Consider the following 27626-nt stretch of genomic DNA (forward strand, 5'->3'; position numbering starts at 1 on the left):
TGCTTATTATTAGAAGTTAAATGAAATAAATATTATCCATTATCATATTTATAGTCGTATATATTCGGTTTCGAAAATACGTTGTGTTCAAATTGACATTTGCAATATGGCTGAGATGTTTGACACTGTTGTAGTCGTCTGAAGAAATAGAAAAGGTTTGAACACTTTAAAAATAGAAAATCAACTTTAAATTAAAAAAACTGCAATGAAAATATTGTGATTGAGCCTGTCAGGAAGTAAAAATGTGTGAGGCATGTGCGGATTTCGTGCAATTACTTGTTTCTTGTAAGTATTTGATAGAAGATCCCGGCTACAAGACAATATTTTAATCGTTTCTTCTTAGAAATGACAATGTTTAGAACTGTTATTGTCAATAAAGAGTGCTGAAATATTGTTTTTAGATGAGACACAAGTATGTAGAGAATCTGCAGAACAACCAACTTTGACTAAAGATGATGTTGATACAGCTTTTGTATATGTACAAACATGGCCAGCAAGGTAAATTTTATATTTTTTCTAGGTAATATGAGGATATTATATATTTTAATTATAGGCAATGCATGTGCTGCTACAGAGATCCTAAAAACTTGGAGAGATTCAGCTACCTAACACAAGGTTTAATTTTTATGGCAGTTTCACAATTGAAACAATTAGTGGATAAATGTACTGACAACAAATCAAAGCAAGAAGATAATGACGATAAAAATGAAAAAAATGTTGATAATAAAAAGAAAAAAGAGAAAGAAATACAGAATCAAAATGATGAGAAAGAGAATGGGGAAGTTATTGAAAGAGATAAATTGCTTATTTTAGTGTCAAAGATATTCCTATTAAACTTTCCATTGTATGTGGCATTCAAACATACTATACAATCAAAAGTAGATGACTTGACACAGCAGGAAATGACCAATTTAAGTTTGTTCTGTGACCTACATGATTCTGAAATACCAATATATTTGTTAAAAAATGTCAGTTGGTTTTGTAAAATTGGAGGATTATTAACTATGACCAATTGTTTTACACATTTGTCACCAGAAATTTTACCTGTATCCACAGCTCATGCTATGATCTCTGTAGGTAAGATAATAAATAGAATATAATTCATAGAAGAATGTTATATGATAAAGTTACTTTGAGTACTTATCAAACATATAATAGAGGTTGCTATAAAGCAAATTAGAATATCTAGTAATACACTATTACTAATATAACTTTCTGTTATTATATGTTCATTCTATGTAGAAACAAAATTACCAAATGTATTTATTTAACAATAAAACTACAGAACAGTTATTTTAGTAAACTAGCTCATTTAACTTTAAATAATAATGCAATAAATATCATATGTCAATTTTTAAACTAAAGTTGGATAAAGTGAAACATGATTTCTTGGGGATAGAGATAAGTAACAAAGTTAAATAAAGGGTGACAAGCTGACCTTATAAACACCACCATACAATTAAATAAAAACTGAAGACTGCCTGTCGCGAAAGCTCTAGAAAGCTGACTTGGAATGGGCTATACCTCTTTATGGGATGTTAAGCCAATCATTAATTAATTTTAAGTTAAATAGGTGGACACGCAAGAATTTTCTTAAATAAATTTTTTAAATAAATGAATTTTATGATGGCTTTTTAGATAATTAATAATCATTATTAATATACTATCTATTGTCATAAGCTGTTATAAATATTCTATTTTATTCAATGTGTTGCTACATTCTAATTTTTTTTACTAAAAATCTTATCAACTAATTCAAATTTTTAAACTTTCTGCAAAAATCACGACAAAGTGGAAAATTTTCAAAAACGGTGATTTTTTTACGCTTAAACAACAAATAATGTAGTAGAAAACCCAAACTGAATGAAAAACATTGTCAACACTATATTGAAATAAAAAAATAATATGGCAACAAAAACGTCTTATTTTATATTGTATACTCTTTCTGACTGTTAGTAGTTTTGATAAGTGGCGCGCAACTTAGCTGACTGCCACTTATAAAGAAGTAAGATATTAAATCATTTCGGAATTCGTATGCTATCTAACAAACTGTATACTATATTGTATACTTTGGATCATGTATTGGAACGAAATGGCGGAAGCAAAGCTCTATCTATTAACACTATACAGTTTTACACACAAAACACAAGTTTTACTGTGCATTTTAAAGTTCATGTATTTTTTGTTGTAGTTTGTAACTTGAAATTGTGGATGAACTATAAAAGTATGGTATCAATGTTGGTACCTCTACGATCGTGTGTATTAAGATATATGTGTAAATTGTCAGATCAAGACTTGCGCACACCCACTATTAAAAGCATGGCAGGCAAGTTTCTTCAATATAGTTTATATGAAATATACATTATTTTATTCTAGAATTTATGTGGAACGCGATTAAAGATCCTTTAGATTCCCCTGTGGCTTTCGATATTGATGGCTTAGATTTAGCATTTAAGTATTTTACTTCAAGTACTTTAACAATGAGGTAAGCCCAATTATATCAGTTCCGCCAGTTGTAAAACCATCAAATGCTTTGCAGGTTAGCTGGAATTACTCAAATCAATAATCAAATAGGTGTATTAGCTGAAATTTGCGTGGGTGAGACTCTTCCCGATGCTGAAGCTGTTCCTAGACATATGGCTGACTGGCTGATCAACAACAATATCATTTCACATATATTTGGGCCCAATCTGCATGTAGAAGTAATTAAACAAAGTCATATAATATTAAATTTTCTTGCCATGGAGGGTAGAATCACATGTGACCATATGGATGTGATCTGGGCAGCTGCCCAATTGAAACACTGTGCTAAACCAGTACATGATTTACTGCCAGGCTTAGTAAAACACTTAGCTGCAGCTCCTACGTTACACTTATACAATTTACTCACGAAATTGGAACCTAAAGATCATACTGAACAGACATTGTATTTGGCAAGTGCTCTAATTAAAGCAGTTTGGTCTAGAGGTGAGTAAAAATAACTGCTATATGATTATCGTATATATATTTAGTACTTTTTCATTTTTTATTAGGTGGCGCAGCTCCTGAAGTAGGTTTGATAAATGTAGCAGCTTCAAGCGCTGGTATTACGCTTCATAAATGTGCAGCTACCTCATCTGAAAATAGGTATGTTGGTAATATTTATATCTTTTTCCTTTTTATAAAAAGATCTGATTTGTAAGGAAATTGTCTATTCAATACAGTGTTGCGCCTATTTTTCTTCCCGAATATAATGGAAAAAAACTGCCAAATGCAAATGATTTTATTCACTAAATTTAAATTACAATGGAACATACATGGGTATAATGATTACTAGTGGCAACCTTCACAATGACAAAGTGGTACCAACTGTGCGCGAAGTTTGTATGTGTTTAATTATGTGGAGAACCGTAAAGGCCGTGTGTAAAGAATGTGAAGATTGTGATTAGAACGATACATCGCATTTTATCGCCTATTGCTCCTTCCTTGGGTAATTCGTACCGAGAAAGTGGGCTGATTTAACGGTTCTTCTGACCGCCTAATTAACAGTAATTTCTAGGGAGGGAAGGACCTATCCAATGATTCTCTGGTTTCGGTGAAAAATGTACACCCGAAATATTCCATGAAATGCACCTGTAACGTATTCCGTCTGGCACTTGGCATCTGCACTCTCCTTAGCTTAAGTGTTATGCAGTCCTAAATATGTCTATTTTCCCACCAATTTTTCAATTTTTGACACTCTTAAGAATCGAAATCCTAGAAATTAGCTTATCTGAATGTTCGGAACTAATGTATATGTGTTTCGAATATTTTTTGGTGTCGTAAAATAATTCTGACATTGATAAACTTCACACAAACCAACACCAGATACAAATACATTAGATGCCTAAACTAATTTCTACACACAAAAAAAAGTCATAAAAGTTTCTAAAGTAGGATTTTCCTGTGCACTAAAAGAGTTAGCGGGTTGCGGCAAGTAGTGGGAAAAATATGAGGGAGTCACTGCTAAGCGTTTAATGGAGCAGCGGATTACCGTCAAGATTTGCGTTAAACTGTATAAAAACGACAATGAACCCCTGCCTTCGACAGGAAAAGTCGTTAGGGAGGAAGACATATCGCAGGCTAGGATGTACAACGTTACATGACAAGATATTTCGAAATCAGAAGACGTTGACTGTCCAGGATTCCTGTTGGCTTAAAAACTGACAAAAACGTGGCCAAAGCAAGAGAAGTGCGGAATTCTGATCGTCAATGTGCAAGTAATGCATCACAATACTCCGTTACAAACTGCCGACGAGTTATGCAGGAAACGCGTGACTGTTTTCCTCCTTTGACAAAGAACAACAATTTTATCTGTGCATCTTCCATTTGATCAAAATTCAGCTTCGGTACATTTTTTACCGAGCTTTCTGTTGTGTCCTTTGTATGATTTTAATAAGTAACTCTTCTACAATTTATAGGTTACCAGATGTATTTTTAAAACGCCTTTTCTTCTATGATTTATTTAATATAACTGGGGAAAAGCAGTAAAAGTATTTTTTAATAATATTTTAGTGTATCCCTAGATGCAAGTAATTCAGAAGAGGAACATGGCGAAAGCACTGGCCATTCTGAGAGCCATAAATCAGACAGTGAAGAAATAGATGCTGTGGAAATAGAAGATGAAGAACAAGGACAGGTCGTTGTTGATAATAACGGACCCCCTCCTTGCAAACTTGCACGGTACGTATTTTTTTAAATTATTTTTGTTTGTGTTTAATAAATAATCTATTAATTTTGTTATTTAATATCTCACTTATAACCGAGTCAGATTTAACGACTATTCTAACTCTTTCGGGTGCCACTACAGTGCATACGATTTTTCACACAACTCAATTACTCCCTGTAATTTACTTTCCATGTGAAAATTAGTCCACATAGATGAACTCGTAATAAGTACATTGGTACAATTAGCGACTTCGCTGATCATTTTATTGGAGTTCTGCTCGACATTATACAGACGCATGTTTCGTAGTTTGTGAATGGAACGTGCAGACACGCGTATGAATTTAAGTGACAAAAAGTGAAAATATTGGCAGATATTGATCGTATTATTGACAAAAGGTAAATAAATGAATGAATCTAGCGTTTGCAATATATATAAATGACCTAGAATGTACCTCTAACACACAAAATGGACAAATATTTTCTAGGTCTTATCCAGACATTTATTTTGATTTTAGCCCTTCGAAAAACTTCGTAAAAAACTTTTTTGACTGACGAACGTTTACTGCAAATATTTGAAAGTGATGATTGGTCAGATATAGAAATATTATCCGATGATGATGGTGATAGGTGAGAGCCGGAAAATGCTTACAAAAAGCCGTAGTATATCCGTGTACATTGGTACAATTAGCGACTTCGCTGATCATTTTATTGGAGTTCTGCTCGACATTAATACACTATGTATATACACTCTATAGACCAAGAATCAGAAGTAGACATACAAAAGGAATCAGAACAAGTTGAGAGTATGTTACAAAACAAGAAGCGAAGAGTCAAAATTAAGTTTTTTTTTCAGTTTTATCTCATGACAATGGAGATATGGGAACAGCAATAAACGGAGGGATATTAGATATGGAACCTAAAGAAAAGGAACCACAGATATTACAGAAAAAAAGACAAATTTAAGGATACAAACAGGTTTTATGCACAATATGGTCTTACTATATGGCATAATAAGGACGAGAAGTGGCTTAGAGGCACAATCACCTCCCAGAACCATATGTCTTTGAAAAATATATTACGAACAATATTTTTGCCGAGATTGCTGATAAAACTAATTTTTATGCGACTCAACAGCAATTTTCTCGATTTGTCCCCACCTACTCTGTAAAGATAAAGAAATTTTTTGGCATTCACGTCATGGGTAATTTAAATTTTCCAAGAATTAGAATGTATTGGGATGGGTCAGTTGGCATACCGATTATAAAAAATAATTTGCTACAAAAATAATTTTCAAAATTGCGGCAATCAAATCGGATCGTCTCTGGAATGTTGGTTCACCTTATAATGCAATTAGAAACAGGTGTCTGGAGCTTCCCTTAGAAACAAACTTCTGTATAGATGAGAAGATTGTACCTTTAAAAGGACAAGTAAACATGAAGCAATATGTAAAAAACAAACCCAAGAAATAGGGAATAAAATATACATATTAGCTGGACAAAGTGCTTTAGTATATGACTTTATAATATATCAAGGTTTCACAACAGACATTTTACCAGATCTGATGACTCTAGGGTCAAGTGCTGTGGTTGTTATGCATCCAAGAGAGAGAATAAAATCAAAAAGTCATGGACTTTTTTTCGATAACTACTTTAATAATTATCACTTATTTCAGTATCTGAATGAAGTCAATTTATGCAGTTGGTACTGTAAGAATAAATAGGTTTTCGAATTTACCACTTCTATCCATTTCTGCAATGAAGAAAGAATGGAGAGGTTCATGTAGTTCAATCGTTAGCGCTCAGGCGGAATTGTTACCAAATGGTATGACAACAATTGGTGATTGTTGCATCGAATTTTACTAGAAAAAGGACATATAACAAATATCGTCGTGAAATGTGAAATGAAGACTGCACATCGAAGTTGATCGTCCGAAGTGTATAAAAATGTATAACAGCAACATGTGTGGAGTCGATAAATTAGACTTTTTACTGAGCTTGTATCGATTCCGTGTAAGATAAGCGAACACTACCCATGATAATACATGCTCTTGAGCTAGCTTTGGTCAATTCGTATATGGAATATAAATAACAAAACGTGTTGAATCTTTTATCATTCATAGCTGAACGTTGTAAACTGGAAGGCTGCAGCAAAAATATTCATAGTTTTTACATCAAATGTAATATACATTTATGTTTAGTAAAAGGGCAGAAACTAATTTTTTATTTCATAATAAAAAATCATTTCTATATAAAAGACGACTACAGTCAAAAAAACATTTTTTCCTCCTTCAAAAGGATTTGGCTCCGAAAGCGTTAACGATAATGTTACAACGTCATAATTTTTACAGAAAGCAACTAATTGAAAGGGTTCATTGCCAAGGCAGTAGTACAGACACTGAAATTGATGGGATACCTTTGAAAACGTCTCCCCCACCGGAAAAGATGAAGTGGCCTCAGGCTGTGAAGATGAAGAACGACAGAAAAGCACATGTGCGGAAAAAAATTCTATCCACCATTAATGTAATGCCCGATGGTGTTGAAACTATTGGATCGAGTAGCAGTCAAGATGAAGCGGATGTTGAAGATAGTCCAACAAAACTCAGAAAACGGTAAGCTCAAGTTGATTTTTAAAATGTAAACTTATTTTATACAATGGTCTTATTGCGATTTGATCAGCTACTATATTGAAATCAAAGTTCGTATCAGTTTAAAGCGACTATAACAAATTATCGAACCGTTCCCTTTTTTGTAAGTAAAATTGGCATAATTTTCAATATCTGCCACCATTATTTCAGAGGAGAATGTTAAAACAAATTTTAAACTCTGCACTAACGTAACGTAACACGTAACTAATTTAAGCACAGTTAAACTTTCTATACAAGTTGGAAATTAAAAAAACCTGAAAAATTAGAGGTAATAATGTTTGAAAAACATTTTGGGAGAGTTTTTTTTTTGTTTAAAGGCGAAAGTTTCTCAGGAAAGCCAGGGTAAAGCGACAAAAAGGCAGCCATAAGAGGGGCATTGGCCGCCTAGCCGGAATAGAGACTCTAAGTGAAGTGGAAGTAGACAGTGATCCAGAAATTAAGTCACTGAAAAGTCAGTCAACTCAAGAGAGCATCATGTTGCCAGCGCAGATTAATACTCTAGTCACCTTAGATAAGGTATCTTGAATGAAGTGAACTTGAATTCGTTCATTAATATTGATTTTTTTCAGGTTCAAACTAGTCTTAAGCCCAACGTATATTTAGAGGAAAGTTCATCGTGCAGCGAACTTGGCAAGGAAGAACATTTGGCGCAAGCGGCGGCCTGTAGTAATTACATTACTCTGCATTCCAGCGGCGGACACATTTTGGAAATGTTAAGTGGCGAGGAAGCTGAAATAGAAGGTAAACATTTTAATTGAAATTTAGTTCGATTATTTTGATGTGATTGTTTTTACAGGCGATGCTGAGGGCAGTTATTCTTCAAGAATGAGCAACAAGTCTGAGAAGAATATGGCGGATTTCGATGGAGAAGAGTCGGGATGTGAAGAAGAGCTTGCTCAGTTAACTGAAAACCATCCCAATTTGAATCTTCATATTATTGCACATACTCCCGAAAAGGTATGATGAACGTATATGGTATGAAATACTGATGATGTAGGAAATATGACGAGCCTAGGTTCTTTGTTATTGAATCAAACGTAATTTTAAATACTTCGACAGTCAGGATTTAATGGAGCAGCATCACCATAAGCTTCTACAAGTTTTTAATGGATGGATGATATCTTTATATCAAACAGAACATTTAGTAAATTTTAAAATGGCAATTTTGCGCGGATTGTTTTTAAGTGTAAAAAATTAAAACTAATGACAGATAAATTGTCTCTTATGGCAGACAAATGTCATAACTATTGAATTTGATAGTGTAGGTCATCATTGAGCCCCATAATAATAATTGTGGAAAAGGTAATTTCGTTTTTTTTTTAATTTTTCAAAACCAATTTATCCATGATGGCGCAGTAGTCAAAGCGACAAGACGGTCCTCCTATTCTTGCTATAATCACGGATTCGAATCCTGCTGGGGATGTACTTTATGTTTGTAATTATAAACTTAAAGAATATTATAAATGTCAAATTATAAATGTGAAAAGACAATTATAAATGTCTCTGGCAACAGTGGAAAATTCGATGAGGAATACCATCCCAGTCACGCCAGTAACCAGGCTGGGTAAGACCGGATGTCTTCTGGGATGGTCTCTAAGTTGGTCACTGGCCAGCCAGTAGGCCTATGCTGAGGACCGTGGTTCGGAGCCTACATTAACTGTAGGTCCAATCAAGATAAACCCTCGTTGGTAAAGAGACTTTAAATATTTAAAAAAAAATTATTCATATACATATCAAACTCTAAACAAATATTTTTTTCTAGCACATTTGGTCATTTCTCTGATAAAACCATAATTCCGGCACTGTGTAACTTCTTCTGGATCGATAAGGAATTCACATTCCTTAGCAGTACTGCTGGTTTTGCAACCCTTTGTGTAGTATCTCCGGGTTTCGACCACAATTTTTTTCGCACATCATGGTCGTACATGATACATTTCACAAATGCCGAGATTTCATTTCATCTTCACTATTCATTCATGTGGAGTATTGTTCAAGTATCGAGCTCTTTTTGGAATCCAGTTTTGTGTAAATGGTTCAAAACTGTTTTACGATCTATATTTAGTTCCGAACATTTAACATCGAAATTTCCGAACCAAACTAATTCTGATACTGATTTTACTTAAGCATATCTCTATATACACTAATACCAGAGTTATGTAACTTTAAAAAGATCTATTAGAATAACACGAAATTATTTTTTCCATAACCTTATATTAAAATGATGGACAAGACATGGCACTAATAAGGATTGATTATTTGCTTTATTTCGTTTTTAACTGCAATCTTCCTTATTCTTTATATGTATTGAGCTTTGACACAATTACTTTTAGTCTCCCCCAGTCAGAATGATCGATCCACGTTTGTCGGCATGCTTCAAACCAGACAATGTGTGCCAACCAGGCAACACGCTCCTCTGGGATCTTTTACAAGATGATAAGATATGTCAGTTAGGGGAAGGATTGGCGGTGGAAGCAGAAAAAACATTATGTAATTTAATTTGCTTCATGCCAGATAAAGAGATCAAAATGAAATTCATCGAAGGTATTGGCTAACTATATTCGACGGAGCTGATAATTTGAAAGTCGTTTTTAGGATGTCTGAACAATTTGGCTAACAATATGTCCGTGATAGTGTCATTGCGTATGCTACCCAAACTCCTAACGTCTTTTCGAGGTTTGGAAATGCATCATGTTACCTCCTGGGCAGAAAGACAACATCATATGATGACACATTTCTTCAATAATTTGAAAGGTTTTTTTAAATATAATTTTTTACACTACCTGATAACTCCTTATTTTAAGCTTATACTGCCAATCCCGAGAAGTCATTAACTTTATACACTCACCAGATGCAGGTGCAAGTGAGACTTCATTTTCTGTCTGCTGTATTCTCGCCTATGGTATCCCCGAATACTTTTAAGTAAGTTACCACAATTATGCTAATGGCATTAAGTGATATATTTATTTTTACGTAGGTTAAGCATAGACCAGGTGGACACCTTGTGGCAGTGCCTTGCCCATGATTCAGAATGTTCGGACGAGTTATTCAGCTGGCTTCTGTCTCAAACCAAAACGAATGAATTACACGCTCTTAGAGTCGATGCTCTTCGAAGACTCTACCTCCACCATTTGCCTCGTCTATCTCCGGAGAAGTTCAGCATGATTTGTTTGAGTCTATTTCAGCACCTGTGTAGTCTACATCATTTGATGACTGCTAACGCTGACGGATCTGGGGATAAAGAAAGCAGAAACGTTGGTATGGATCATATGTGGAAAATAGCATTAAGGGCCAATAATACAGGTTAGTGTATAGATTATACTTGTGTATTAGAGATTTATATTTTATTCCTATAGATGTCAGTATGGCAGCTATTCAGTACATCAATAGTTTTTATATGGGTCAGAATTTACAAAATGAAAGCCAGTTTGTAGCGCAATGTATGACGCACTTGAAGGCAGCTTCAGAAGATTTGCTATCGAATAATTCTACAGAAGAAAGCTCCTTGCTTTGTATCCAAAGAGCTCTTTTATTGATGAAAACTCACATTGAGACTTTCAGAAAAAGGTAATTTGTTTAAAAAGTCGATTATTTTAATATTAACTTACAATGAATCATTGAAGGTATGCGTATCACCTAAGGAAATGGGCGTTAGAAGGAAGAGGCATTGAAAGTCACTCGGCGGCAATTGGCGAGCGATCCAGCACTCCTATAAGAATAGTGGTTCAATCAGGAGGCACCTTAGAAAAATGTACCTTAGAGATGATGGCGACTGGTAATTATTTCAATTAATTTACACAGTATAAAATTAAATGTTGCTGAGTTATATTTCAGACTATGTGGCGGATTTGAGAGCTGAAATTGTAAAATGGTGGGAGGGGTTAAAGAAAATCAATGCCCAAGAAGACAATTTGGATTCTCCATCTACATCGCATAGTAACAAAAAACCGGATACCTGGATAAGAATAATAACTCAAGGTATTAAACATTTTGCCGTTTATATTTTCTATATGTTTTGTTCAATTTTTAGGCCAGGAATTATCGATAGAATGCGACGAGAAAACACTTCAGGAGATAGGTTTCAAGGACAATCAGATCACCTACATTTCTGAAGGCATGTCACGAAACATGAAAAAACGAGAAATCCTAGATGCGCCGTCCATGCAAGCCGCTCCACCAAGAGACTGCCTCCCTGCTCTACTTCTTTTACAACCCAACTACTTTGAACAACTGTTTCTCTTAATGAGGACCCTGAGCTCGATGAAAATCGTTGTTAAAGGTAAACTGGCAACAGTGAATTTTATTGCAAATTTAATTTAAATCAGTTTGGCGTTTCAAAACTGAGGCTTTATAATTTTTAATATACTTAATATATTATATGTAATCTTATCAATTTACTTAATTTCATAGGAGGCCGAGTTATTCCTCATACAAAAGCACAAGTTTTAAGTAGACGCGTTTGGGATATTCTAAGCCTTATGCCTACAAGTCCAAAGTTGCTTCAAGGGTTCCAGAAGCTGGATATCCCTCTATCTGAACTTCTAGATCCCTCAAGTGCACAAAAACTCATGTATTCGCTTTACATTGTGGAATCTCTCAGTGCCAGAATGCCAAACAAATATGGAGAAGACGAGGATGAGCCATGGACAAGGAAGTTTATACAGAACGGTGGTTTGCGACATCTCTATGATATTTTTATGTCAGGTAAGGTTTAGCTAGTGTGAATGCGTTAAAGTTAAGGTTCTTAATCATATCAACATTTTTAAAGGTGTACTTCAACAAGATGGTGGTGACGGCAGCGATTGGCAGCAAGACTGTTTGGCTTCACTATTGAAATTGTTATGTTATTTGGGTGTAGATCCTTTAACCCATGAGACAAGATCTTCGCGAAATGATAAAATTATTATTCCAAGTTTAAATGAATCAATGCTTTCCATGGTAATTCAATTTTCGCTGTGTATAATAGGTGTGTGAAAAAAATGCGTTCTTAACTCTAAAATAAACAATATTCAATAAAGTAATCACCACCAGAGAGAACACAATTTGTATATTTATACCTAACTTTTTTATATTTAATACTTAAATCTACGAAGCTAAAATCTACCTATATCAATTAATTTATTATTGAAGGTGCGGCATTCACGGTAACTGATTTTTAACTAAGAAAGAGTATAATAACTAAATTAATAGGAAAAAATCATTTTTGAACAAATAATTCTCAAAAAGATTGTATTGATCACACACCTATACCATACTATTTGTTGTGTTTTCACATTAAAGTTTTTAGGTGGATGTAAAAACGACAATGCCCAAATTAACAAGCATTTTAAAAGAAGCATCCTTGCCTAAGGACCCAAATCATTATAAAACAGGTTTTTGGGGTAGAGCTCAGGTATAACTATTAATTATTAAATTTATAAATAACATTAATTTAATATGACTTATTATATCTAAATATTTAGGTGGTTCATTATGCTATGGCACTTTTGGTATCCTGGCTACATTGCAGTGAGGAAGCAAGACAGGGTTTGTTTGAGTCAGAAGACTTTTCTATATGGTTGCAAAGGTACTGCAGAACTTATTCCCATCATTCATATGAGATGTTTGTTGTCATTTGTTCCCTTCAATTTAGGTTGGTTTTGGAAGATCCCGAGCCTGCCGTCCGTAGAGAAGTGTGCTCAGCTATCTACCGTCTTTGTTTAGGTATTCCGGCTAGCGGAGAACAGATGGAGAGTAGCTTAGTGGCTCCCATGCTAGCACAATTATTAATGTATTTAAGCAAAGCTGAAAGTATGCGACCTCAAAAGATGGAAACAATGCAGCCGCAAGAAGAAGGAAAGGAACCATACGGACCAGCATGTCGAGATTATTTTTGGCTAGTTTCAAGGTATGTATTGTTAAATTATCGGTGATGGCTTATGGAAGTCGTGAATATTGCCGATATGTTTGTTATCAATAACGGCAAATAACTCGGTTTAACTAATTTGTAAAGATGGAATTTAGTGAAAACTGTTGAAAGGTTTGATAGTCGAGAACATTCGAATGTCAAAAAAGTAGTCAAATGAAAATAATGATTACTGTTTACAAATATCCGAAATCTCCTCATACTAATTTTGATAGAGAAAAGAAAAGTTCACTTTAAATACTAAATAATCTTTAATCTAATCGTCTTCAAAGAATAAATAAGGAACTCCATAAACGTTTTAAAATAAACTATGCACATAATAGTCGTAATAACAAAATTAAAATAATCAAAAACTTTATGTAACCTATTTACTACACGTATTTTATTTTCTACTATATACACACAATTTGACTTAATACCTACCTAAACCTATTTATCTATTTACAATATTATTTTAACTACTACCAACAGATCACCTTGAAGTCGGTGCCGAGTCCAAACAGTACAGCAATAATAATATAAATTTGAGACATTTATAAAAAATTAAATCACCAACAAAACAAATCAAAATTAATATATCTGTTTGGGTTCGGCACCAGTTTCAAAGTAGTCAGTTGGTAGTAGGTATTAAGCTAAATTGTGTGTATGTAGTAGAAACTAAAATACGTGTAGTAGATAAGTTAAATAAGGTTTTTGATTATTTTTATTTATTTATTACAACGACAATATTAGTATTATATTTAGTTATTATAACGATAAAATGCCTTTTTTTGTGTTAAAAATCTAAGTTTGATTGTTCTTTAATTTTTGTTCGTTATTTATTTTTTGAAGTCGGTTCAATTTTTTTGTGAAAAATCATTTTATTGGGTCCATTCGCTTCCGTTATCAATAATTGACTGAAGTCTCCGAGATATGCTTTCTTCTAGTTTACAATTGTATAATTATGAGTTTTGGGCCTTCATATAAGTCAAATTTGATGAGTTAAATGTTTGAGAGTCCAAATCTTCTTTCTTCAAGCTTGAACTTGCCCAAACATTTTCTGAGGTTTGCGTTAGACGAATACGATGACTAGTACAAATAGGGCAAGGAGTTTCGAATCATTTTTTCACCGTACATAAATGACAGACGAACATACTCAAAAAGAAACTTTGTCCGAAAATGTTACGTTACGTCCAATCGACGTTTAATTTTTTCTTTTTCGACAAAACCTCTTTCCTATCATGTCATTAAAACGGTAATTTTTCCTGAGTATCTGCATAGAGCTACAGTTTACTTCACAAAAGTGTTTAATTAATTTTGCAAGGTTTCATATGTTTCATATATTTTTGTAGGTTCACTACGTTCAGAGCAAAATACGCTATTCTCTGACAAAAGTCAAACGACAACAAAGAATCTATACACAAATAAGTTCAGAGAAAAGAACATAGCGCTTGCTCGTTTTTCAACCGCCATTCTGATTTGCACTAAATATTTCAAGAATCAAATTGGCACGCAAAATCGTAAAACATACCACGTTTTTATTGAAGCTTTTAGAATGCTAGTGTAATGCTTGCATTACGTTGGATCTTAAATGTAATAAATTCAGAAGTTATTCTCATGTCCATACTCTTAAATTGAGATCCTTGATCTATATTACCATTGAACTCGTTACGTTGCGAAACTGCATCGCTATTTCTTTTGTTTCTATAAGGATTAACGTCAGTTCCTTTCTTGTTTATTCTTTCTATACTTAGGGTTAAAACTCTAAATGATGATAGTCGATAGTTAAAAAAATAACAATAAAATAATTATCAGTTGACGTCATTTAAATAATTCGAATAACATCATTAGATTGGTGGATAGTCTTTCGGATGACTTGGTCAAAGAAAGTATTGAAGAACCACAGAATTGCGTGATAGACATCAACGAGCTTACATCGAAGATCGCCCAATCCATCCTTACTAGGGACTACCTGGAAGCACGACATCGTACCGTAGAAGACGATGGTTTGATCGGTCTCTTCAACCTATTAACTAACCTTCTAAAGCATAGGCCACCATTTCAGACCAGTAAGGGGGGCCAGGAGCTACTAGACGAGGTAATTCAGATATCGGATTGAAAATACGACGCTTATTTTGGTATTGTTTTGCCATACAGGTTTTTGAGTTTTTGTTCGCTTTACCAAATCCAAAATTGCGTCACGTGCCCAAGTGTAAATCGACTAGATCACGTACCGCGGCCTTTGATCTCTTGGTAGAGCTGGTTAAAGGATCGCCAGAGAACTATGCCATCTTGCACGAGAAACTTTTAAAACAGCACCAGCCTGGGCCTAATTCGCCGTATCCGTGGGACTATTGGCCGCATGAGGATGGTCGTTCGGATTGCGGCTATGTTGGACTGACTAATTTGGGTGCGACCTGCTACATGGCATCTTGCATGCAACATCTGTACATGATGCCCCAGGCCAGAGCGTCGATCCTTGCAGCTAGTACAGAGCAATCCAAGCATGAGCCTACTTTAAAAGAATTGCAAAGGATGTTTGCTTACTTGTTGGAAAGTGAACGAAAAGCTTATAACCCGAGAAGTTTTTGTAAGGTTAGTACTGATAAAATTATATATTTTTCACTCATAAAAATGTCCTTTTAAGTTAGATTGTAATCAATTTACTTTTTATACCTTACTTCAAGTAAGACATTTTTTCTTAACATGTGCATACTTATGTGTTCTTACTTTTGGTTAATTTTAAAATGTCACTATTCTATAGCTCTTCCTAGTGGATGTATCCTTGATCATTTATTTTTGGATGTAAATAAGTCTCTAGAGTGAGTCTCTTAACGTACTTTTTTTGATTCTGATAATAGCTTAAGTTTACTCATTATTTCTGGCTTATTTCTCTATTTCTTTTTTTATCAGTGTTTTCGTGATTTCGTGTTTTTTTTTTCATAACAAATACTATATAGTACTATAATAGTAGTATTAGCATGTAGTATATCCATTCAGAAATTCACTAATATTTTGTAACCAAAAATTTCATCGCTCAGTTAGGTCAAGATTATTCAACCTAGTTTTATTAAATTATTTATTAGTTTGTTAAAATTAGTATTTTTTTCTCGCTTTTCTCTTTTTTATCACTTCTATATTTTTATTGGAGTAGTATCTCCAATATATTTATATATTTACGTTTCAACTGAAATTTCTAATAAAAAATTTAAATAAACTAAACACTGTGGTAACACTTTTATTTTCTGTATTTGTGTTATTTAGGTATACACTATGGACCACCAACCATTGAATACCGCGGAACAGAAAGATATGGCAGAATTTTTCATCGATCTAGTCAGTAAACTTGAAGAAATGACTCCACCGTTAAAGGAAGTCGTTAAGAAGCTGTTCTGTGGTGTAATTAGTAATAATGTAGTCTCTTTAGATTGTGATCACGTCAGTAGAACATCAGAAGAGTTTTATACTGTCAGATGTCAAGTAATTTATTGAAGACTGTAAAAGGAAGCACACTATTATTTTATAACGTTCTAGGTGGCTGATATGAGAAACTTGTACGAATCTCTAGATGAAGTAACTGTAAAAGACACTTTAGAAGGTGATAATATGTACACTTGTTCTCAATGCGGGAAAAAAGTTAGAGCGGAAAAACGTGCGTGCTTTAAGAAACTACCGCACATTCTTTGTTTCAATACTATGCGCTACACTTTCAATATGCTCACTATGCTCAAAGAAAAGGTATGGATATGTTTAATGCAGACTTTGATGATTAATACAAATTTATTGTTTTTTAGGTAAATACCCATTTTTCATTTCCTTTACGACTGAATATGGCAGGATATGTGGAGAAGACTTTAATGCCACAACACTATCAAGAAGAAAAGCTTAAAGAGGATTTGGAAAGCGAACAATATGAATATGATTTGATTGGAGTGACTGTTCATACAGGTTTTAAAATTTTATAACAATATATTGATTATTTGTATAAGTATTTGTATTTTTTACTGTATTAAAAAAAAAATTTCACATCCAAAGTAAGGTGTATAGATAAATTTTGGAGGATTTGCAAAGGATGATATAACTAATATTAACTCGTATCAGATAATCTTGTCACTACATTCATAGTAAGCATAATAATTGTATTCTCAAAATCAGTATGTGTCATTTTACTAAATTGTAGGTAACATATTTTCTTTGTATTTTAACCATGGTAATCTTTGTATTAGTATAAAGATAGTTATAAATTACTCTGGAAACATATGGAGGACATGCTCCAACAATAACAAAACAAGAAAGTCGATTTTGTGGTTTTAAAATTTATATATTTCGATCTAGGTACTGCTGATGGTGGCCATTACTACAGTTTCATAAAAGACCGAACAGCAGGTTCCAGAGACAAGTGGTTTTTATTTAACGATGCGGAAGTAAAGCCATTCGATCCAAACCAGATCGCGGCCGAGTGTTTTGGAGGAGAGATGACCAGTAAGACTTACGATAGCGTCACCGACAAATTTATGGACTTCAGTTTTGAAAAAACGAATAGCGCGTATATGTTATTCTATGAAAGGTACGAAGCTATCTCTGTGATCTCTTAGGCTGATATACTTTTTTATAGGTGTCCTTTAAATAGTTCAGATAGTACGGAGAGTTCATCGACTAACTTGGAGAACGTAGAAAGTACCAGTAGTTCTCCTACTCCAGCGAGCACGACTACCTTCGAGCTAAGCAAAGAGTTGGAAGACTGGATATGGCAAGACAATATGCATTTTATTCAAGATAAAAATATTTTTGAACATACCTATTTTAAGTAAGTAGAATTTCTTTTTAAATTAGCTAAGTATTAGGAATTTACTATTATTATGTAAAGTGATTAAATCTGTAGACTTTGGTTTCAATACAAAACAAAATTCAAGATAGGGTGTTACAATCAATTTCTTTTTTAATGAAGTTGTTTAGTATACTGAACATGCAGATTATATTTTCAATTTTATATTGTTTTATTGTTAATAGTAATTAAATCTTATTTTACAGTTTTATGTGGCAGATATGTGGGCACATACCAAAAAGCATTTTACCAATTGAACCTAATATTACTCAAAAAGCTGCCCAATTATCAACATCATTTTTTATTGAAACATTTATACATGCTAAAGAAAAGGTCTATTAAATGCGAAATTTGACTTAAAATTTTTATTAATAACTACTACTGTTATAGCCCACCATGGTTCAATGGGTAGAACTGGTTACAAAACAGTTCAACGCCTGTCAAGAAGCATGTATCTGGTTCCTGGAAAACATGGCCCAAGATGTATGGTGGCCAGTACAAGTTCTTCTCAAGTGCCCCAACCAAATGGTGAGGCAAATGTTTCAGAGGCTGTGCATTCATGTGATACAGAGATTAAAGTAAACTTTAAATACCCCATCTTCAAGGTTCATGAATAACCTTTTTTGTTATCGCTTTTAGGCAATCCCATTCTAGTTTATATTTAAAGGTCGATGATGATGTTGATATGTCGGAAATTGATGATCTTCAAAACGTAGATATATCTAAAATCGGGAACGCTTCGTGTGTTACGAAATTTATTAAAACTTTACTATCCTTGGTAAGTATTAAAATTTTGTTAGTTTTTTTCTAAGGACGAGGCATTGTACATTAAGCGTTGTCCATATTCGATATTTTTTTGCTTCTACATAATATGAATGTGTACTCAATATTTCTTTGACTTGTCAAAGGATAGGATTCTAAAGAACTGATTTAATTTGTGCATTTTTTTAAAAGACGTTTCAGGAATTGAAATATTTTATAATAAAATAACTTTTTCTGTATTTAATGTCATTTTAACTTTTTCCTACAAAATAGAGCTTAATATATATCATTTAACACCACGGTTAATACGGCACGTGTGTACTCTTACTGCTAATTATATGCTAATTTAAATTCCATTTTGTAATTTTTAGGGCAAAATATATATACATTAAGCTATATTTTGTAGGCCAATTCTATTCAGGTAGAAACCTATGATGGATAACTCAAATTAAAAAAAAATTAAATATACAAGTACAAGTAAATCTGATGTGAATGGATTTCAGGACATTTTTCTCCACTTTACTTCACTTGAAATGACCTGTTTATGAAATTTAGTCACAGATTTGTTCATACGTTGAAGGAATGATGAGTTTTTCTTTATAGATGGAACATGGAGCCAAGCCACATTTAAAACACCTCACTGAATATTTTAATTTTCTGTATGAGTTCAGTAAAATGGGAGAGGAGGAATCGAAGTTTTTGCTTGCTGTAGGTGCCATAAATTCCATGGTTCACTTTTATTTGGGCCAAAAAGTTAACGACTTTGTAAGTAGAGAAGAAATATCTTCCACCTCATCGGATCATTCCCTATTCCACATAATCCTCCTGACATATCTCCATCTTTTACAACATGTAGGTGACCTGTTACATATATTTTAAAAGTATCTTCTTATTGGGAGAGGTGTGTCCAATCTGGAAAAATGTTCCTATATTTTCACAATATATAAAAATATTGTTACTTTATTAGCGAATGAAATGAAATATTCAGGTGGACGTCAGTGAAGGTGAAGAAGATGACGAAATGGTGTCCATACCTTCAGACAAATACAAACCGGCAAGCTTGGACAAGATGATAACTTTGGTCGCATCATTGGTTGAAAAAAGCAGAGATTCTAACATGATACTCCGCTTGAGTGATAAGGATTACAACGCAGTAGCAGTAGCCGGCGGCAAGGGATTCTCCTTTCTGTACCAGCAGATTAAGGATAACATAAACTTGCAGCAGACGAGAAACTTAATCCATTCCCTTTGCAAGGGAAACAACCAGTTGGCACAGAACATCATCGGCATGATATCACAGGCTATCACCAGACACTCTGAGGTATCTATTTTCGTGATAAAAGAACTGTGAGACGCACGTTCAAGTTTTCCTGCACCAGTTAGTGTCGTAACCTCAATTCCTTAACCACCCGACAGGTTAACTTGCAGGGTTGCCAACCCTTCTTCAAGATACTGACGTTGTTGACGGAGAGCACTAGCCAGAACAACCCAGGAGGATCCAGCCAACCTTGTTTCACACAACTGGTGCTACAGAAAGTATGGGAGGCAGCCGAATGTTGTCCTCACTCCGCCTTAGACTGGTTGGCATTACAGGTTACCAGGAACAGACTGGTGCATTCATGGGTGCTCAGTTCAATGGATAGTTGGTTAGAGCACTTTCTAATAGCACATAGTAATCAACGAGTGAGAAATAGTAAGTGTTAAAATAATTACACTTTTACATTAATTGTGATATTAAATAATTTCTTCAGCTGCAGGTTATCTCCTAGTGTCCTTGGTTCCAAGCACACCATTTCGGCAAAGCTTCAGGGCATCTCACAGAATGAATAGAGAACCTCAATTATCATCAGATGCCCAAAATATTCTTCATCAGGTTTACACGGCACTTCTTAGATTGTTACCGGCTGCGAAACATTACACCGACACGCAGCAACATGGTACGATGAAGCTGACTACTTATTTTGCTTTGTTGATGTATTGTTGCATCTCAAGAACTGAAAAGCTTATGGTAATTGTCAAATATTATATTTTATATTCGCTTATGAGTTTCGTTGCGATTATAGTTTGGCCAGTACTTCCTCCAGTTATGGCACCTATTTCATCCAAAATTGTCAGAGCCCTCTATACCGGCATATCACAACAAGCAGGCCTTATTAGCTTTTTGGAATCACGTCTGTACGGAATGTCCGGAAAATGTGCAGTTGATGCTCGCTAACATCCATGTCACCAAAAATATTGCATTCAACTATATACTGTAAGATATTATTTCGCCGCTAACTATATCAGGTATATCACTTTTTACTTATAGTGCAGATCATGATGACCAGGAAATCGTGTTATATAACAGAGCCATGTTACCGGCCTACTATGGGATTTTGAGGATGATGTGTCAGCAATCAAGAATATTTACTAGAAATTTAGCTAATCATCAAAATCTGCAGTGGGCTTTTAAGAATATCACCCCTCATCCTACGCAGTATCCTCAAGTAAGTGGTAAAGTTTAAGTTTGGGAAAAATTCATATTTTAAATTTGAATTGCGCTATTTTGTCAAAAAAGCGAATATAGAAGTTTCGTGATTACTACAAGCTTTCGTGGAAGTTTATTATGTTTTAAGAAAAATACTTTTTTGTTTCATATTTGAACTTTCCCATTTGGTACCATTAGCGATGACGGTTTACTTAAAAGCAATTTAACTTAAAATTCTGCTGGTTTAAAACAATTTAAGGAGTACTGAAATCAAAATTTAAACTTACATAATGTTAAACATAAGGATGTTAGAAAACGTATTTGTTATAAAATTTGATTTCAGGCTGTTGAGGAGCTGTTTAAATTAATGCAGATCATGGTTATAAAGCATCAAGATGCCTCTGAATCCGATCAAAGGGAAATATATACTTTCAAGAGGACCACTCTCATGACTTATCTACAGGTAATGTGTCGATTTTTAGTAGGAACAGCGTCTTATAACTGTAAATAAAGGTAAAAGTAAAATTTTATCGATCAGAACATCTCCTAAAGAGCTTAGCCTCTTGCGGAACACAACAACTTCAAGCCTAACTAAACCAGACGATCGCGTGGTACAAGTTGACTGGCGACTACAGATTAACCCCAGCAAAACTCAGGCTATTCTGTTCCATAGTCGGAGCGAGTTTCGTGCATACCGCTTTCGATAAAAAATCGATATAAAGTCCGTATACCCCCAAAAAGTCTCATAGCATACGGTCTCCAATTCGTTCGCAGGTTTCAATGGTCAGCATAAATTCTACAAAGGCAATGGCGTGTATAGTCTTCTATACTTACTACTGCAGAAAAAGCAAATTCCCAATCCTCCAGAAAGCGATCCTGTATAAAATGCTGGTCCGATCAGTCTGCCATAGTGGAACACAGGTGTGGTACAAGTACATCTCTGAGAGTCAACTTGCACAACTCCAAGTGTTTCAATCTAAAAAAAATCCCGCGTTACTCAATACCCCTTGGTTTATGAGGAACGCGAACACCTATATCGAATGAGGCATCCCGTTCGTGAAAAGTGTCACGAACATGCTCAGTGTGAGGTTCTTCCTTGGCACCTTGCAGCACTCTAATCAGCAGATTAAAATCTTACCCTCCCATCATTCGCGGTAGGTAATAATAATGATAATTTATTTCCACTAGAAAGTGTAAAACAACAATGGATTATTAAAACCTTTGCCAGCATATTTATTATACTATTCTCGTTTAATGCAGTTCATATTAGTATAGGATGAATTATCTGTTGTTTTATATTGCAGATTTGTCTCCACTATCAGAAATGCATCCTGTTACTTTGATACTACTAACTGCTAAAATATGCTAATTAATTATTTATTGTCACTACTACACGATTTAGATCAGCTTTGATATCAACTATTTGACGCTACATTCCACGCCAACAATGAAGTAATCGTTGATTGACGCTATTAAATTACTTTCATGGAGATATGTTGTGACAGGCCACAAATATTATACTTAAGTATATAAGTTATGAAATTTGAAGGATTTAAAACAACAAAAGCTTTTATTTCATTTTAAAAACTATTTTATTTTACGGAAAAAGTAGCGACTGTCGGACGGCGAGCACAAAAAAGTATTGAGGGTTAAATCTATTCTGATATAAACCCTAATCCTATGTCTAGTCGTCTTACTCACAACACCATTAAGTGAAACGCACACTCTTCGTAGCCAGGGCCATATCAGCCTCGCGTAACGTATATTCATCAAGTATTTCCTGAAATAGAACCACAAAAATTCCATATAACGGGTGGTCTAACTGCTATAATTTCATTTTTGGGCACTTCCATTACATTGTCTAGTTAAGTAAAAGGGAAATAGATTTCAGTTAAAATGTAATCTTGATATATAATCATTTTGACAGTGTCTGGATGGAAGAACTAGCTGGGGCACTTTGATTAATGCTTTCCGTATCCTTGTTGAAACTAACGACGACAAGCTCTATGTCATATATAACGGAGGACTGCAAATTGTTTTCGAGGTATTAAAGTGACTAATTAAGGTTTTGTTCTTCATTTAAATACGTTTATGTTCAGTGTTTTCAAAATTTACACGTGATGTTACACGAAGCAACAGCTTGTCACGTGGTGGGCGATGTAGTCGAGATCCTTCAGATTCTCTATGATTTAATGCATTGTATCAGAGCGTACCGGGATAACAAAGATGCGCGCAATCTGGTTTTGGCCACTAAAGATTGGGTAGAGGTTATACGGAAACTGGCTACTCTACTGAACACTTACAACCCACAGGAAATGAGGTCTCTTTGTATTGGTAAGTTTGGGATGATATAGATGTTATAAGCAGAATAAAACGGAATAAATGCTTTGCAGATGTGTTGAAAGAATTTGTTTTGATCATAACCCCCGAAGCGATGCAAATTCTGGTTCCTTTGCTTTCCCATTGTCATTCAGCGTTTCAAGACAGCCACGATGCTGCACCTTTGGGGCCTTTTTTTCCACGGCGCGGGCACACCTTGCCAATCGTCGCCGGGAAAGGCGGTGCTCGCCCACTGAGGCCTATGGTACAGATGACAGTACCGCACAATCAGTTGGAATGTAGTAGAGTAAGATCATAATATATATTTTTTTTGCCGTAATTTTTAATACCCATTTTTTAGGGCATTGATCCTGACTATGATAAAGCTTTAGACAAATTCTATGCCCCTTATCACGATTTTATAGATACCATGTTTAGATTGGCTGTGAACAACGACTCAGTGCCAGACGTACTGATTAATCTTAGCGCCGTAGTAGGTTTTGAAGCAGTCCCTTTACATTCCACCTATTTTCCCAAGTTATGGCTTGATATACTTAAGGCACAAGTAAGCTTATAGACACATATTCAATCTGTGAAATGGAAATCTACGTTTTTCACATTTAAATACAAGTTGCCTCAAGAGGACATGAAATATTTAAAGGATTCATTAAAAAAAAAGTTGCCTGTAAAAATGATTAAAGTAAACTTAAGGGCTTTGTGTAAAGTAAGTCATTATCAATAGTCCAGAAACATTAAAATTACTTGTGCGCTAGTAAGTTGAAATATTTCATATTACCATGAACAAGCAGTGTTGAGTTGTTAGGAGATAAAACAATATTGTAAATACAATACAATTTATTATATTCTCTCATGTCTTTGCGTAAATTAATGTACAAAGATGAGTTTGTTTATATAAATGAATAATATAAAAAATATTTATAAAACGAAAGATATTGAATCAATATGTAATGGTGAAAAAGATTATGAATTGATTTGATTAACTTATTAAATTGTATGTCTTACTAATATTGATTCCATCATTGGACCCAACTGATGATTATAAACACGACATATAAGAATTCTACTAGTCTTAATTCTTGACTTCAATTCTTGATACATTTTCTTTCTTCTTAATTCAAATTAATCTCGACTCTCTTGACTGTTTTGTAATTAATGTTCTTTCACTAATTCTGTAATTCTTTTATTCTAATTCTAATATTCTGTTCTTAGTTCTGTAATTCTGTTAGGCAACTTCTGTTATTTTGTTTTTTATTCTGTCTAATTCTATTGTTCTCGCTAATTCTGACTCATTCTCAATACATCGTTTTTTATTGCTGAAGCTTCTTCCTCGAATTTTTGGGGGTGGTTAAGAAGGTTGGTTCAAGAAAGCCTTTTCTGCATCCCAATTCGTTCTAGCCGAGGCACCCAAACCTCCTTTATCCGGAATAGTCGATGAAACATCCTTTTTACTAGCCACGTGTTTTCTATTTGCTTGATGCTGTTCTTATGTTCGCCTAGCTTCCAGACATTCGATACAATGCGATACTTTATATTGGCTCAAGTCATAATTCTTTTCCCATGTCACAAATGTTACATGAACATTTTTCTTAAATATAAATTATAATACAATTATAATTACGTCACAGATTAACACTATCTACGTTTTCTAGTATTCTTAATGAGCCTGGTCATCTGGATTTTTTAAAAAGATGCAACGTTAATTTTCGTTGAGGATTCGTAGAAGACAATGACAATCGCGCAGAGTGCTGTCGATAGACCAAAACGTGGCCAAAGTTAAAAATAGTTAAATTCTAATTGCCGACTGAGTATGGGGATCTTGGATGAAGGTAAATAAATAGATGAAGATGTTGATGAAGACAATATCTCTTCATACACATCCCTCATCAGCGAATTCCCTATAAAGCACTACTTAACAAACGCTTCATTCATCTTACCGTTCGGATTTGACACCGCCTGAATTTTTTTGTTCCTCTGCGAAGTCTGAAGGCACGCCATCGGGATCTATATAGCTACGGACTTTACGAATTGCCGAAGATTATTGGACCAAATTGTTGAGAAAAAACTTTCTCTAGTCTTGCGAGTTCAATGCATTTTTACCCGATTTTTCTATTCGATTTTATTTTTGTTATTTTATGTAAGCATATTATTCATTAGTATTATTTTCAGCCCAATACTTTTTCAATTTGCAAGTATATAACAGGAAAATATACATATTTGTATGTTTGTATAAGTAAAAAAGAAACAAAATATTTTTTGTTACTTGCCATTGGTAGAATTGAAGATACGAATTAAAAAACGTGGATTACTTTTCATTCTGTTTATTCTATTTAAAATTTGATTTTACCAATATCCGTTTGCAGCATATAGACCGAAAATATATTAGTATGTTGACTTCCTGCAACTATTTCGTGGATTATATGGATGCTGTCTTGTTGGATGAACGATACGCTCTAACCGTCGATGTGATTTACGAATTCCTCACGGCTTATTTTCCAAAGGTAAGTCATTTTTTTCCTAATATCATAGTCAATTAATGCTAAAATTACAGGTATCCGCTCATGTGTTGAGCGAGCAAACACTACGGATGATTAACTCGACTATTGTATCGCTGAATGATTCGATAAACTCGCCGGACATCACCAAGAATCCCAAAAGACTTGTGGGCGATCTGCGAGCTTTAATACTTATGTACGGCAGTCCCGAGGCGAAGCCTTTGAGTGTTCTCAAAAATACCTTGAAGCAACTAATGGTCAAAGTTATCGCGGACATAGGAAAAATCGAGGTGAAAGTCAAGGGTGAGCCGTTTACGGTTTCTATTGGGAGCTTGATAGTAAATTTGTGCGTTTGTAGATAAAAATACCGACGACGGACAGGGTGAGAAATCGGACGGAAACAAGCCGGGGACGTCCAAAGACAACGAACTTCCGAAAGAGGAAGAAAAGCCCAAGGCCAATGAAAACCTGGTTAGTGGCGAAGGTAAATCAAGCAGCGGTGATGAATCCTTGGTCTGCGATAAAGATACAAAAAAGGACGTCAAATCTGGTGCTCTAGACGACTTAAAATTGCTTGAAAAAACTATTAATGAATTGATGTCGATCGTTGAGAAGAAAGGTTAAATGTGATGGGATTTATCTTACAATCGGGACTTATTATTTTAATTTTTTGTTTTGTGCGATCAGGGGCAGCTTCATGTGTTTTCGCCAGCTCAATATTACGGTACTAAAGTTTGAAAATTAGTTTGTTGTCTTAGATCTCTCCACATAGCATTTAGCAGTTGGATTTGGATACACTAAGTATATGAATACACTGAATTGGCCTGAGTGGCGGCCACAGAGTTTGGAATATGAAGTATGGAGTGTGTCTAAATAACATGGTCTTAGCTATGTGATATTTTGCTAATGGTGCTTATTAAAAATAATTGCAAAATCATTACTTCTCATCTAAAGCACACATAGAGCTGCAATTTCCTCTCCATCATGTGACATTTCAGCTAAAATATTTTTAGCTGTTTTATACAGGAAAATCATTTCCAAAATCGACATACTCCATATTAATGTATTTTGTTATTAATTGATACTGACAAATTTACAAAGGTATTTAAATAAATGGAGCCTATTATTTCATCAGTCAAGCAGGGTTTATCTTACTTATATTTATTGTTATTTTTTGTATTGAAAATTTTGTATATAAAGTATCTATAATTAGTACTATTTAAAAAAATAACCTAGATTTTTTGTTTTCCTCAAAAGACTGTTAAAAGTAAATGAAGTATTTCTTTTTAATTGCTGTTTTTTTATTCTCATTTTTTACCAATATTATTTTTATCTGTCCTAACTTCTGACAATCACTTAAATCATTTGATATTATTATTATTGATATTCATTAACTGTGTTTCATTTTACAATTAGAAACAATTATTTTGAATTTAATGAAAAATCTGAAATGAATACATTTAATTGCCACAAGATTAATTGAAGAGAAAATATATTCGATTGGAAGTATAATCTCAACTTACATAACT

The 27626-nt window shown here is 34.2% G+C and overlaps 1 protein-coding gene across 4 annotated transcripts; it reads left to right on the plus strand.

The window, feature by feature from the left end:
* Positions 1 to 99: 99 nt before the first annotated feature.
* puf (ubiquitinyl hydrolase 1 puf) lies at positions 100 to 27387 on the plus strand. Of its 4 annotated transcripts, none has more exons than XM_076403788.1 (49): positions 100 to 285; positions 402 to 498; positions 554 to 1077; positions 2192 to 2326; positions 2377 to 2485; positions 2540 to 2967; positions 3012 to 3126; positions 4534 to 4701; positions 7034 to 7294; positions 7648 to 7846; positions 7900 to 8071; positions 8127 to 8287; positions 9661 to 9871; positions 9923 to 10081; positions 10132 to 10249; positions 10305 to 10630; positions 10684 to 10894; positions 10951 to 11102; positions 11162 to 11305; positions 11358 to 11606; positions 11738 to 12031; positions 12096 to 12265; positions 12615 to 12719; positions 12790 to 12893; positions 12960 to 13214; positions 15063 to 15309; positions 15369 to 15806; positions 16476 to 16691; positions 16746 to 16949; positions 17006 to 17159; positions 17547 to 17778; positions 17827 to 18018; positions 18243 to 18369; positions 18427 to 18614; positions 18676 to 18814; positions 19402 to 19563; positions 19787 to 20119; positions 20215 to 20491; positions 20550 to 20806; positions 20862 to 21052; positions 21107 to 21284; positions 21609 to 21728; positions 23193 to 23309; positions 23365 to 23599; positions 23659 to 23891; positions 23946 to 24149; positions 25966 to 26103; positions 26154 to 26400; positions 26456 to 27387. In XM_076403788.1, exons 1-49 carry the CDS (start codon positions 243 to 245, stop codon positions 26719 to 26721), a joined length of 10005 nt encoding a protein of 3334 aa, XP_076259903.1. In that variant the 5' UTR covers positions 100 to 242; the 3' UTR covers positions 26722 to 27387. The 4 variants fall into 4 exon arrangements, with proteins under 4 accessions (XP_076259903.1, XP_076259904.1, XP_076259905.1 ...); XM_076403789.1 differs by having other exon boundaries at positions 20227 to 20491; XM_076403790.1 differs by having other exon boundaries at positions 3033 to 3126.
* Positions 27388 to 27626: the final 239 nt, after the last annotated feature.

This window comes from Rhynchophorus ferrugineus, unplaced genomic scaffold, assembly GCF_030347505.1.
Source record: "Rhynchophorus ferrugineus isolate W39M unplaced genomic scaffold, kcgeb_rfMv2 rfM4, whole genome shotgun sequence".
Taxonomy (NCBI): domain Eukaryota; kingdom Metazoa; phylum Arthropoda; class Insecta; order Coleoptera; family Curculionidae; genus Rhynchophorus; species Rhynchophorus ferrugineus.

Excerpts from the sequence above, each read along its gene's own strand:
- puf (XM_076403788.1), top strand. The coding sequence starts at position 243 with ATGTGTGAGGCATGTGCGGATTTCGTGCAATTACTTGTTTCTT. Across the intron at positions 15,310-15,368 it reads GCCAGGAGCTACTAGACGAG|GTTTTTGAGTTTTTGTTCGC; the intron begins GTAATTCAGATA and ends TTTGCCATACAG. Across the intron at positions 18,815-19,401 it reads TTAAAACTTTACTATCCTTG|ATGGAACATGGAGCCAAGCC; the intron begins GTAAGTATTAAA and ends TTTTCTTTATAG.